General features: G+C 47.5%; 1 protein-coding gene across 1 annotated transcript in view; it reads left to right on the top strand.

Annotated features, from left to right (window-relative positions):
- The window catches only part of BTBD11 (BTB (POZ) domain containing 11), a 280,948-nt gene extending 273,342 nt beyond the window's left edge, over window positions 1-7,606 (top strand). Inside the window, exon 17 of the mRNA XM_014535984.1 lies at window positions 6,422-7,606. Within this exon, the coding sequence (XP_014391470.1) occupies window positions 6,422-6,631 (210 nt within the window). The 3' untranslated portion in view covers window positions 6,632-7,606. The remainder of the gene's footprint in view (window positions 1-6,421) is intronic.
- Window positions 7,607-13,368: the final 5,762 nt, after the last annotated feature.

Raw genomic sequence — 13,368 nt, 5'->3', positions numbered from 1 at the left:
TCTGGAATAATGCCGTCCCTTCCTCCCTCCCCTCCAGATGAAAGCGGGAACCCAGAGGTCCCCGGAGCAGAGTTGTTTTTACCGAGTGCTCCCATGCGCACATGCCCCGCATTGCAGGCTGCTTCAGCCGCAGGTGTGACAAGCTCCCAGGGGAAGTCCCCCCCGCCCCGAGACTGGGCGGAGCCACACCTTGGGCAGCCAGGTTCTGGAACAGAGGTTCTCAGAGTGTGGGCACAATCCAGCACCGTCAGCACCCCCAGGGAACCTGTTCAGAGTGTACATTCTACCCCATCCCGACCTCCAGAATCAGAAACTCTGGGGGAGGCCCATATGTGGCTTCGCAGCGATTCTGGTGCCATGGTTGCCAGCACGGGCCGCACAGGAGCATCACCTGGACGCTCACCTAAAATCCCTGGTCCCGGGACCTCTCGCAGAGCAATTCAACAAGCTCTTTTGGGGGATCCTGGAGAAAGGGTGTTTTTCTAAGCTCCCCCTGTGATTCTCGGATGTGGCCAAGGTTGAGATCAGGGTGTCAGGACGGGGGAGAGCCAGGGACAGGTGGGTCTAACACTACTAATCAGAATCACTAGGGGAGAGTTTCAATCTGCTTAGTTCCCTCCCCCCGCCCTCCACGGCCACAGCCAGGTCCCGGCAGTGGGGCCCAGGAATCTGTATTTTTAACGAGCTCCCAGGGTGACTGCTGTGACTTCAGCGCCACAGCCAGTCTTCACTCCCGTTTTCGGGACCCACTGGGTTTAATCTAGTTCGTTTCACACGTGGGGACCTGGGACCAAGAGGATTAATTAGCCCAGGTGCCGCTTCCTGCTGTTTCCTGTGCTCAGGACCAGGGATTCACATTCTCTGGGAAGAAATAATGAGGTAAGATCAGGAATCAATCAAAAACAAATGAAAAGCTTTTGATAACTGGAGCTCAGTGTCCTTGCCTCGGACATCCACAGCTCTTCGGAGTGACACCTGATGTGAATAATTCCCTCGTGGCTCATCGGGAAAAACCAGGTTGCGTGTGAGATGTTATTTTCTGTCTTAAACCAACATTCAACAGTTCCTTCTCATGTGCAGGCTCCTGTGCTAACAGCCCTGTTGCACCATCTCTTTTAATCTTCACCAAAACCCTTTTAGATAAATGCTATCACCGGTCCCATGTCATAATAAGGAAACAGGCACAGAGAGGGGAAGTAACTTGCTTAAGGTCACACAGCTATTATGGAGGGGTTGTTGTTTTTTTATTGTGGTAAAATATATGTAACATGCAGTTCACACTGTAACCATTTCTAAATGTGCAGTTCAGCTCAATTAAGTACATTCACATTGTTATGCAGCCACCACCACCCTCCGTCTCCAGATTTCTCATCTTAGGTTAAAACTCTGTACCCATTAAACACTGACTCCCCATCTCCCTCTCCACCCAGCCGCTGGAAACCACCATTTTACTTTCTGTCTCTGTGAGTCTGACTCTTCTAGGTATCTCCTGGAAGTGGAATCACACAGTATTTGTCCTTTTGTGACTGGCTTATTTCACTTAGCACCGTGTCCTCAAGATTCATCCATGTCTTGGCATGTGTCAGAATGCCCTTCCTTCTTAAGGCTGAATAATGTATGTGCACACCACGTGGTGTTTATCCATTCGTCCATCATTGACAGTTAGGTTGCTTCCACCTTTTGGCTATTGTGAGTAATGCTGCTGTGAACATGGGTGGACAACCCCTGTGTTCGAGCCTCTGGTTTCAGTTCTTTGGGGTATGTACCCAGGAGTATAAACCTAGATTTGTCTGACTCCAAAGCACAGGTTCTTAACTTTGGGTTTACTGTGTGGCCTAAAAATTGTTTGAATATTTGCAACGATCCTTGATACTCAATATTTTCTGATTGGTAATCAGTAAATCAAAAGTACAGCAGCCTACTTACTTCATACATACACAATGCACTTTTGCACATACACACACACACACACACACACACACACACACACACACAGCACTGGGTGTTTTGGTTAAGTGACAGTTTTACCAAAATCTGGTTTCTCAGGACACAGCCTTAAAAAAAAATCTTGAACTGATTACTTGGCAGAAAAGCATCCAGAAAGACTCTCTCTACCCAGAAAGAGAGCCTGATCAGTCTGTGGTCCTCTGTCCACCCCCAGCCATGGGCACGCATGCCCTGTGAACCCCACATCATACGTGGCTTTGCCGTGGCCCATCACCTTGGTGGTAAGGCCTGCATTCCACAACCCCGTTTTAATCTCTTCACGCTCCTTGGCAGGCAGCCTCGGCCGCTATCTGGTTATTTAGTAATGCAGCCCCGTGCAACATGAGCCCCGGCTGGGCGCACGTTTGTGCCAGGCTGAGAACTTCGATGGCAGAGTATTCTCTTTCATTTAGGTTCCTTTGCAGCCAGAGCTTTGCCATTTACAGACACCGGCCTCGGCCTCCCAGGCCACATCCTGGAGTGTTTCCAATGCAGACGCCTGTCCTTCCTGGAACACGGGCATGGAGGCCTGGGCAGTGCCGCACCCCTGCCCTGCTCCCCTGCGCTGTGGACACTGCACCCCCCACTAATGACCACGTGCCGTGTGGATTCTATTACTGACGGATCGTGCTGCAAACGGGGGCTGATTTAGTAAAAGAGAACAAAAGGAAAGAAACCAGCACCTGGTGTAGAACCACAGGAAATGCAGGCATTTAGTTGCTAACCACCACGTTCCAAGCGCCAGCAAGGCCATGGCAACGTTACCTCTATACGCCATCCAACTGGGACAGCTGTGGAGTTTTATGCAGATGAGAAGCCCATTTCTTAAACGCTCGGCTTAGCCATCCTTTCTTAACCAGCAAAGCTGTCCCATCAGAGGCTCCGGAGCCGGCAAACCTTCTCTGTGAGGGGCCCGGTAAATATTTTCACGCAAGCCATACGATTCCTTTTGTACCTACTTAACTCTGCCATTGCAGTGCAAAAGCAGCCGCAGACAATATGTAAATGAATGGGTGTGGCTGTGTTCCAATAAAACCTTATTAACAAAAACACGTAGCAGGCCTGTAGTTTGTCAACCATTGGTCTAGTGATTTCCAACCTGTATGCCGCGAGAATTTTTAAAACATGAAGGCATTGACCTCTTCTCCCTTAGATTGTCAAATTAAAAAAAAAAGTGACAACAGCCAACACAATAGCTGTCCAGTGTGAATAAATAAAAATTATACATATTTTTTGTCAGATCAGCAAAAAATATAATTTTTTGGTGTGCCACAGAATTTCAGTAATTAGTTTATGTGTGCCATGAGATGAAAAGGTTAAAATCGCGGGTCTGAGAGATGAGAGTGTTGGTCCCAGTTCCGTTAGTAGTTAGCTGTGTGGACATGGACAAGTGTCTGATGTACAGTCCCCAGTCATTCGGAGACCACAGAACTCCCTGGTGTGTCCACATCCCAAATGCACCCTGAGTGTGGTTCCCTCCAGTCTACGCCCCTCTTTTTGTAGCTTGGAAAACTGAGGCCCAGAAAAGTGATTTGATTTGTACAAGATTGCACATGGTTTTTTGTATGTTTGCTCCAGCACTGTGGAAGAATTTTTTGTGTGTGGTAACATTGGTTAATAACTTTATATAAGTTTCAAGTGTACAACATTTTTTAATTAATTTTTTTAATCCTCACCCGAGGATATTTTTCCATTGAGTTTTAGAGAGAGTGGAAGGGAGAGGGAAAGACAGAGAGAAGCATCAATGTGAGAGAGACACATCGATGGGTTGCCTCCTGCAAACGCCCTGACCGAGGCCCAGGCCGGGTAGGAGCCTGCAACTGAGATACATACACTTGACCAGAATTGAACCCGGGACCCTTCAGCCCAGGACCCTTTGGCCCACAGGCCAACACTCTATCCACTGAGCCAAACCATACAACATTATAATTTGATATGTGTATACCCTATAGGGTGCTCACTACCAATATTCTAGTTCCCATCCATCACCATACCCTCTCTCAACCTACTTCCCCTCTGGTAACGACCAATCTGTTGTCTGTAGCTATGGGCTTGTTTTTTATTTTTGTTTGTTCATTTCTTTTTTGTTTTATATTCCATATATGAGTAAAACCATATGGCTTTTTTTCTTTTTTGTCCAACTTATTTCACTTAGCATAATAAAACCTTAAGGTTTATCTATGTTGCTGCAAATGGCAATGTTCCATCTTTTTTAGAGCTGAGTAGTATTCCATTGTGTGTGTGTGTATGTGTGTGTGTGTGTGTGTGTGTGTGTGTGTGTGTGTAGAAGAAGATATATATATATATAACCATCTTCTATATCCATTCATTTATCGATGGGCATTCAGGTTGTTCCTATGTCTTGGCTATTGTAAATAATGCTGCAATGAAGATAGAGGTGCATGTATCTTTTCAAATTAGTGTTTTTATATTTTTTGGATAAATACCCAGAAGTGGAATAGCTGGATCATAAGGTAGTTCTATTCTTAATTTTATGAGGAACCTCTGTACTGACTTTCACAGTAGCTGCACCAATTTACAATATCACCAACAGTGTACAAGGGTTCTCTTTTCTCCACATCCTCTCCAACACTTGTTTCTTGTCCTTTTGATGATAACCATTCTAACAGGTATGAGGTAGTACATTATTGTGGGTTTGATTTGCATTTTTCTAATAATCAGTAATGTTAAACACCTTTACTGTCCTTGTTTGCTGTCTATATATCTTCCTTGGAAAAAATACCTATTCAGATCCTCTGCCCATTTTTTTAGTCAGGTTGTTTTGTTGTTGTCGATTTGGTTTCACGTGGTCTTTATGTAGACAGTTGGGCTGTTGGCTCAGTGGATCAGCACATGATGTCAGCGAGTTCAAGGTTACAGGCCAGGTAACTGAGCTGGGTTCTGTAGATACAGTCAACTCTTCTTACCACAACCTGGCCACTTTGTGCACATGGGTCACCGATACAAGTTATTGAGAAGAAGAAGAAGAATTATAGTCTACATTTATCGTGACAACTGACAGTGAGTGACTACTGATTACAATCAGTGTTCTGGATGATCCATGTATTATCTCATTTAATCGCAATGACAGCTCATTAGGTATTATTTTGATCCCCACTTTATGGATAAGAATACTGAGGCACAGAGAGATTAAGTAACTTTCCCAACAGCAGATGGCTAGTGAGTGGCGAAGTCTGGACTAAAAACCCAGGCAGATTCCAGAGCCCCCTCCCTTAGCCGCTTTCCAACCTGCCTCCTCTGAGTGACGATGACAGAGTCCTGCCATCAATCATATTCCACTGAACCCCGCCAACAGGTCTGTGTTGCAAGTGTCATGATTCCCATTTTGAAAATGAGGAACCCAAAGCCAGAGGCCAAGTGACCCAGCCCTGGTCACATATTCATAAGGTGGGGAACCCCCAAATGGAACCCAGGTCTTCCAGCTCATTCCACCATCACTGCCTCGTCGTCATCGCACCATGCCACGCCTGACAACGTAAAGCGCATCTCTGGTCTAAAGGACAGAATATTCGAGCATTCAGAAGGATGACTCGGCATCTAAATAAAGCAGCAGGATGTCATTTCAAGGAGCCCTTCCCAGCTAATTCCTTCGCTGTGGGACTGCCCATCGTGGGGATGTTCAGCATCATGGCTTCTACCCATTAGATGCCAGTGGTGTACACACCATCACCAGCCCATTCGTGACAACCAAAAATAGCACCAGGCTTTTCCCAATGTCTCCTGGGAGGCAAAAATCACCCCTGCCCTAAAGATATTGGGTAGGTAGGCAGTGCCCACTCATAGGATTGTTGTGAGAATTAAATGGGTTAATTCTTGTAACGACCTTAGAATTGTGTCTACAACTCCCTTCACATGCCAGTGATCTATAGTGTTACGAAGAAACACAAAACCCAGTGGTTGAGACAGTGAGTGCTTATCTCGTATACAAGAGTCGCTGGCAAGGTCAGCTGGCTGGTTGATCTTGGCTGGCTTTGCTGATCCTGGCTGGACCCTGTTGCTATCAGAAGTTTCAGCTGGGACAGCTGGGTTGACTCCACTCAGTCTCACGTGGTCACTCACCTCCAGACCAACTGTCTCGGGCTTGTTTTTGTGGCAGAGGCTGGGTTCTGAGAGAGAGAGAGAGAGAGAGAGAGAGAGCACCCTGCCACATGAATGTAGCTCAGAACTGGCGACTCTCCCTTCTACCATGTTCTGTTGGCCTGAGCAGGTCACAAGTCCAAGAGACAGACTCTAGCCCTTAGATGGAGAAGCTACAAAGTCATGCCCCAAGAGTGTGACTATAGCCAAGGGTGGAGGAGCAGGGCCACTTTCACAGTCAACCCACGGTGATAGGTGTCTGCCGTTGTTACCTAGGGAAGCCATCGGGTGCTCTCAGAACCATAACCATCTCCCGCTTCTTCTCCACTCCCCACAGTTCCTCGGAGTCACCGAGCTCTCCGCGTACTGTGAAGGCTACTTTCTCAAAAACATGATGGTCCTCATTGAGAACGAGGCGTTCAAGCAGCTCCTCTACGACAAGAATGGCGAAGGCACGAGCCAGGATGTGCTGCAGGACTTACAGAGGACGTTGGCCATCAGGATTCAGTCCATCCACTTGTCGTCTTCCAAAGGCTCCGTCGTGTGAAGCGTCCAGTGCAGGGACCACTCCCCGGGACGTGCCAGTGCTCCTGCTGCGCCGGCTCCACACAAACACACATTTCACCTGGTGTCTGCTTTTGGCTGGGCCAGGGAGCTGCCTCTACTGCCTTGGATCCCCTTGAATAAGCAAATTCAGCTCCACGGGTTTCTGTTGAAAAACAGAGGACATTCCACTGGCCTGCAGAGCAGAGCGCAGCTGGGTCCAGAGCTTGAAGGCCAACATGGGGCCACCAAGCTAACCCCATTCGAAGGCACTGCTGGGTCGCTGAGCATCTGTTGTGGGGACCACTGACAGAAGGACGGACTGGGAACCTCAGGTCGTCTAGGTTCCAGGTGGGCAGCTGGAACACCTAACTGCAGAGAGTTGTGTTACCCACCGAGGACCGCAGCAGCCACAGCTGAGCAAGAGTCAACCCTGATCGCAGATTGGTGAGACTGTTACCAATAGCGAAGAAATAATTTGACAAATTTTTAGGGGTGGGGACTTTTTAAAATGTTCATTAACACACACACACACACACACACACACACACACACACACACACAGGGCAGCCTGTAGTTTAAAATATATTTCTAAAAGCATAACAGTTCTATTTCAACTGAATTGTGTTTAGGGATCTGTGTTTTGAGATTTCTTTTTCTTTAAAACAACAACAACAACAGTAAGACACAGGTCCACACTGTATAAACCTGCATCTGACAAGATCTTGCTGATATTCTATCCAAGGTGAAATCATACTCCTGCCTTAGTGATCACGGTGACACAGAAGAGGTGCACTGCCAATAGCTCTCTCTCACTCAGTAGTCGAAAACAGCCTGCATGCTAGTTGTGGTTTCGGGGTGAGATTGAAATAGCCCCGCATAAGAAAACATGCATTTGCATGGACCGCACCTGTGAAATGTTATGTTTGTGCTTCATTTTTGCCAAGGTAAAAAAAAACAAAAAACAAATATTCCACCACTTTCTGCTAAAAGTCCATTGGATGAAACAACATGTCCATTTCTTTTCCTAATTATGAATGAGTCTGGGATGCTTTTGCAGACATGTGTTCATAGATGATGCTGAATGGGGAGGGGGGAGGGGGAAAGCACGTCAGAGAATTTACTAGTAATTCCAGAGTTTTCTCTGTATTCTCAGAAGATGTTAATAGTTTGTTACTAGCCAGAGCCTATGACTATGTTAGATTATTTTTCAAGATGAAACCTATATGATAGGATGGCTTCTTTCTGTATTTGGAGAGTGTACAGTATAGGGTTATCTATAATGAAAGTTTATATCAACAGGGTTCCATTTGCTCTGCCATATATTCTAAGCAACAGAGATGGGTGAAGTGCCACAATATTCCAAATAATTTTTGAGTTGCTGCCTTTGTTCTTGTCCTTTCATTTGAAACCTAGCTACATGCAGTGAAAACTAGAATGACTTTACCCCCTTGGGATGGCCAAGTTGCGTTGACAAACCTATTTCCTAGCATGCCTTTGGGAAGCCGTGCGCAGACCCTGAATTTCAAAGGAGCTGCTGTTCGTCCATCGTACCTGCTCCCTGAGCCGCTGTTCAGAGGACCAGCATCGTGCTCCGTTCCATGGGGTGACCGTGGAGAAGCCGGGCCACGTGTGTCTTCGGTGTTGGTTCTTCTGTGATGCCCATACGCAAGGCCTCTCTTCCACCTGGTCATTTGCCAACCTCCTCAGGCCCTACAACCATCCATGAGGAAGGAAAAGGTACTGCAGAGGGGTCCCGGTGACAAACACACAGCACATGTGTGACCCATCACCATCTCCTGCCTCCTGCGTTTCCTCAGAGATGCCGCGTGGATGTTCCCTTATCCGCGATGGACTCCCCTGTGACTGGCTAATGCTATCAGGGCCTCTGGGCGTTGACTGGTACAGTGGCAGCTCCTGACGGGCTTCTGTTCTAGTTTGGTGTGCTTTCTCTGTCATTAAAAGAAATGATTTTCCCAAACCGTGCATCCTTTGTATAGACACGTGAGCTCTTCTTTTTAATTTTTTTAAAGCATATAGTCGGCATACATCCTTATATTGGTTATATTAGTTTCAGGTGTAAACATAGTGATTCAACATTTTTATACCTTACGATGTGATCACCCACTAATCCTACTGATCATCTGTCACCGTGTAACTTTACCACATTATTACTGACTACATTCCCCTTCACCTTTTTCACCTCCAAACCCCCGTTCTGGTCTCTGTTTCTATGAGTGTTTTGTTTGTTTGTTTGTTTGTTTGTTTGTTTGTTTAAGATTCCACATATAAGTGAAACCATATGGTATTTGTCTTTGCCTGACTTATTTCACTTAGCATAATATCTCCTAGGTCAGTGGTCGGCAAACTGCGGCCCCTTGAGTGTGGCTCTTCCACAAAATAACATGTGCGGGCGCGCACGTACAGTGCGATTGAAACTTCGTGGCCACACTCAAGGGGCCAAAGAGCCGCATGTGGCTCACGAGCCGCAGTTTGCCAACCACTGTCCTAGGTCCACCCAGGTTGTTACCAATGGCAAGATTTCATTCTTTTTTTCTTGCTGTGTAATGTTCCTGTGTGCATGTGTGTGCACGCTATCTTCCTAACCCATTGATCTGTTGCTTCCATATTTTGGCTGTTATGAATAACGCTGCAATGAACATGGGGGTGCAAAATTCTTTTCCAATTCGTGTTTTTGTTTTCTTCGGAAAAAATACCCAGAAGTGGAATTGCTGGGTCAAATGGTTGATCTGTTTTTAGTTTTTCGAGGAATCGCCAATGTTTCCCGCGGTGGCTGCACCAATCTGCAGTCCCTCCCACAGGGCACGGGGTCCTCTTTCTCCACATCCTCGCCAACGTGTTATTTGTTGACCTTTTTGTAATAGCCATTCTGGCTGGTTTGAGGTGGTAGCTCTTCATGGTTTTAATTTGCATTTCCCTAATGTTTCCTAAATTAGAGTTGTGAGCAGTCGCTCTCCCAAACGCCTCATCGACTCAGGAATGTGAGACACTGTTTGTGACGCTTATGGCTTGAGTCTAAAGCTCAAAGCCCCACAAAGGACTGAGCAGGTCCCAGACCCAGTGGAGCCCTGACTTTCAGTCCAGGACTGGGGACCATGGCCCTTTGGAAAGGAGGGGAGTCGTCACATATCCCCCAATGAAACCAACTGCTAGATCAACTCCAGAGAAACCCAGGATCGCTGTCCTCAGGTCGATGGCCAGGCCCGTGACCTTCTCTGCCACTTGACTGTGTGACACTCACTCCCCACCCCTCCCCGGTGAAACTTCCCATTACCTCTGGCCCCCTCCCCGCAGCTGGCCAGGGCCTTGAACCCAACAGCACGTGCCTCTGGCCAGGGCCACTGTAGAAGCCGGAAGCCGATATCATGCCTATTTTTTCACCCTCTTTAAAAATAACCCAGCAGGGGAAAAAATAAAATAAAATAAATAACCCAGCAGATTTTAAACTTCCTCTTGGTAGGAAAAAATAGAACTGGCACTCAGCAATCACATTGCACACGAGCTCCCCTTCCTGATGAGGCAGTCAGATAGCGAGGGCCCCGCGAAAGGACACATCTCCAAGTTTAGCTCTGAATATGAAAAGACAATCTGTCTGCGTGAATAGGCAATTAAAAGAGATGTCCTGGTATCATTGGTATGCTCTTCAGATGTTGTTTTTTAGACTGAACTTTCTTTCGGATGAGTGTTGAATCTTAATGCCGTCTCAAACCTCTGGGACGGAGGGCTGCCCGGGGAGGAGGCGGGTGGCGTCATAGAGGGGCTCTGGGCTGGGACCAGGTCTCACCCCTGGCTCTGTGGCTGCGTCAGCTACTTGGGTGGCCATGGCCAGGCCTCTCCTCCATTCTGGACCCATTTTCTCCACTCAGAATGAGAGTTTTCTGGCTGATGTTCTGTGTGCCTGGACTACATCCGTGTGTGAGAACACTGTGGTAATGCCATTCGTGTGATAGGACATTCAGGAGGGCTTAGGAAAACAGACCTCTGTGTACAATGTTTTCAGTAAAACAGGCAGGAATTCAAATGAAAGCCTTAAAACAGGCTCCAAGGATATTTTTTTATGAGGATGCTTCTCACCAGATGATGGCCTCGTGACTACCATCTCCTTTTTGTTTTGTTTTGTTCTTTTGTTTTTAAATAACTGTAGATTCACAGGAAGCTGCAAAGATAGTATGGAGAGGTCCCGTGTACTCTTCACCCAATTCCCCCCAATGTGCAGTCCAGTGCAATATCAAAACCAGGAAAATGATGTTGGTGCAATGCATGCATCTAGTTCTCGGCCATTTGATGACATGTGGAGATGCGTTTAACCACCACAATCACTGTCCCATCACAAAGACCTTCCACATGCTGCCCCTTTATAGCCTCTCCTAGCCCCTTCCACACACACCTTCCCTATCCCCTGGCATTTAGGCATTTTGAGAATCCTATATAATAAAAGCCTAATATGCTAAGTGTCCACTTGTCCGGTCATCCTTTCAACCAATCAAAGAGTGACATGCTTATCATTAGATATGCTAAGGCCGCTCAACTGCTCACTATGATGTTCACTGACCACTAGGGAGCAGATGCTCCAACCGATAGGTTAGCTTGCTGCTGAGGTCCGGCTGATCAGGACTGAGCGAGACAAACCAGACATGCCCTGGAGCCCTCCTGAAGTCCCTCCCTGGCTGGCCAACCTCCCGTGTCCCTCCCTGGCCCTGATCATGCACTGGTGGGGTCCCTCGGCCTGGCCTGCACCCTCTTGCAATCCAGGACCCCTTGGAGGATGTTGGAGAGCCGGTTTTGGCCTGATCCTGCAAGCCAGGCCGAGGGACCCCACTGGTGCACAAATTCATGCACCAGGCCTCTAGTGTTATATAAATGGAAGCATAGAGTAGATGGCCTTACTCAGCACAATGACCTTGAGACCCATCCACAGATGTTGCATGTATTAAGAATCTGTCCCTTTTTTGTTGCTGAGTAATATTCCCCAGGGTCCCATCTCCTTTGGACCAAATACATGAAGGTGTCAGGAAGTTATGCAGTGAGGCAGCTTGGTTCTGGCAGCTGACTCTCTAGTCGTAGCTCCAGAAAACAAGTGTGTCTCCTGAGAGCCAGACATGACTTCCTGGTCCTAACCAGCACGGAGCTGAGACTGTCCCATGAAGTTAGGCCCACAGCTGGGTCTTGGTGATGGGTCCCTGAGGTCCACTGCTCCCACCTGGGCTAAATGGCCCTTCATTTCTGCAACAAGGTCCTTCTGTGGTTGACCGATTTCCAGACGTCTCGCTGATGGTGTAGGGAAGTGCTCCTCGAACTCACTCTGTAGGCACAGCTCTGGGGACCTTTTAAGGCAGGTCTGGTTCCATGGGGCTGGATCAGGCTCGAGAGTCAGCATTTCTGACAAGCATCCAGGTGAGGCTGGTGCTGCTGGTCCAGGGACCACTCTTTGTGAAGCGACGGTGTAGAGGATGGAGGTCAGATTCACCTCAAACCCCTTCTGCTGCCAGACCAACCTATGACTTTTGTCCCGTCCCCTGGCCTGGCTGGGTTCTCAACCTCGTGAGTGACTATGAGCTTTTCCTTCTGACCCAGACCATGAAGACCTTTTAGCAACACATCTGAGGAAATCATCTGAAATGGTATTGTTCTGGGTGGAGGGTTCAACCCGTCTGAATGACGCCTAAGGGATTGTTCACACACAACCCCATTCTACCTCCCCTTTTCCCTGGGCCCCTTTGATCTACATCACATGTATGTATTTCACCGGCGTTTACTGATGCTAATATAAATAAGGGGCCCGCCTCTCTGCTGTGGCATTGAGTCCTCTCCCCTTCTTATTGTTCAGGGTTGGCAGGAGGAAAGCAGGGCCTTCTTGTTTATATTAAGACTTTAATGAGGTTTCTTTCTGCATGCACAGAGCCCCCTGAGAGTGGTAGGGACACCCAGGAGGGAACAATCAAAGACAGCCGTTGCTTAATGCTCACTTCACAATACTCTGATAGTAAAGAGGAATGCATGAAACATCTGGTCCATAATGGCTCCTGGGTGACCTTGAGATGTGTCAGCCCTGTGCCATGGGGACAGAGAAGGAGTGGCAGGATTGTATCTACAATCCCTCATTATTTTCTTTCCTTGTCAAGGGAATGGCTGCATGTTCAGCACTTCAAAGCATCCCTCTCATACATGGGGAATGTCGGGGGAGTTCAGACATTGTTTTCTGTTGAACACGTAACAAGAAAGTACGTGAAGTCTGTTTTTCTAAAAAATTCCTTAGGCCAGGGAATGAATCCCTGATATGTGAGGGTTTTGGTTTAATGTAAGTCGGCTGTGTGATGTGGTGGCTTAGAAGAGTGTGTTTAGGTAGAGGCTGCATCGATAGAAGCATGGTCGCTGGATGAGGAGGTGATGGTTCTACGTCTGCCCTGAGAGATCCCTGCTGAGTTGTGTCTGTATGAGTCAGAGTTCTTACCAGAGAGCAACTCTGGCTAATTTAAGAAGAAAGTAGATATATTCAAAGAAAGCCCTGAGGAGGTCATTGCTGCCACCAAATACTACAAAGGCAGAAATCAGCAATGGAGTTCCACAGCTCCCAGGAGCTCCATTTCCATGACTGCTACGGCTGCCATCTTGCATCCAGGACTCACCCTGCCCCCAAAAAGCTCAATGCCTTTTTCTCCGCCTGCGCTATGCAGGGCCTGGGTCACATGACTGGTCCCAGCTGCAGGGGAGACTGGGAAT

The sequence above is a fragment of the Myotis brandtii genome, unplaced genomic scaffold (assembly GCF_000412655.1).
Source record: "Myotis brandtii unplaced genomic scaffold, ASM41265v1 scaffold155, whole genome shotgun sequence".
Lineage (NCBI taxonomy): Eukaryota > Metazoa > Chordata > Mammalia > Chiroptera > Vespertilionidae > Myotis > Myotis brandtii.
This window is presented reverse-complemented; position numbering and strand designations above follow the sequence as displayed.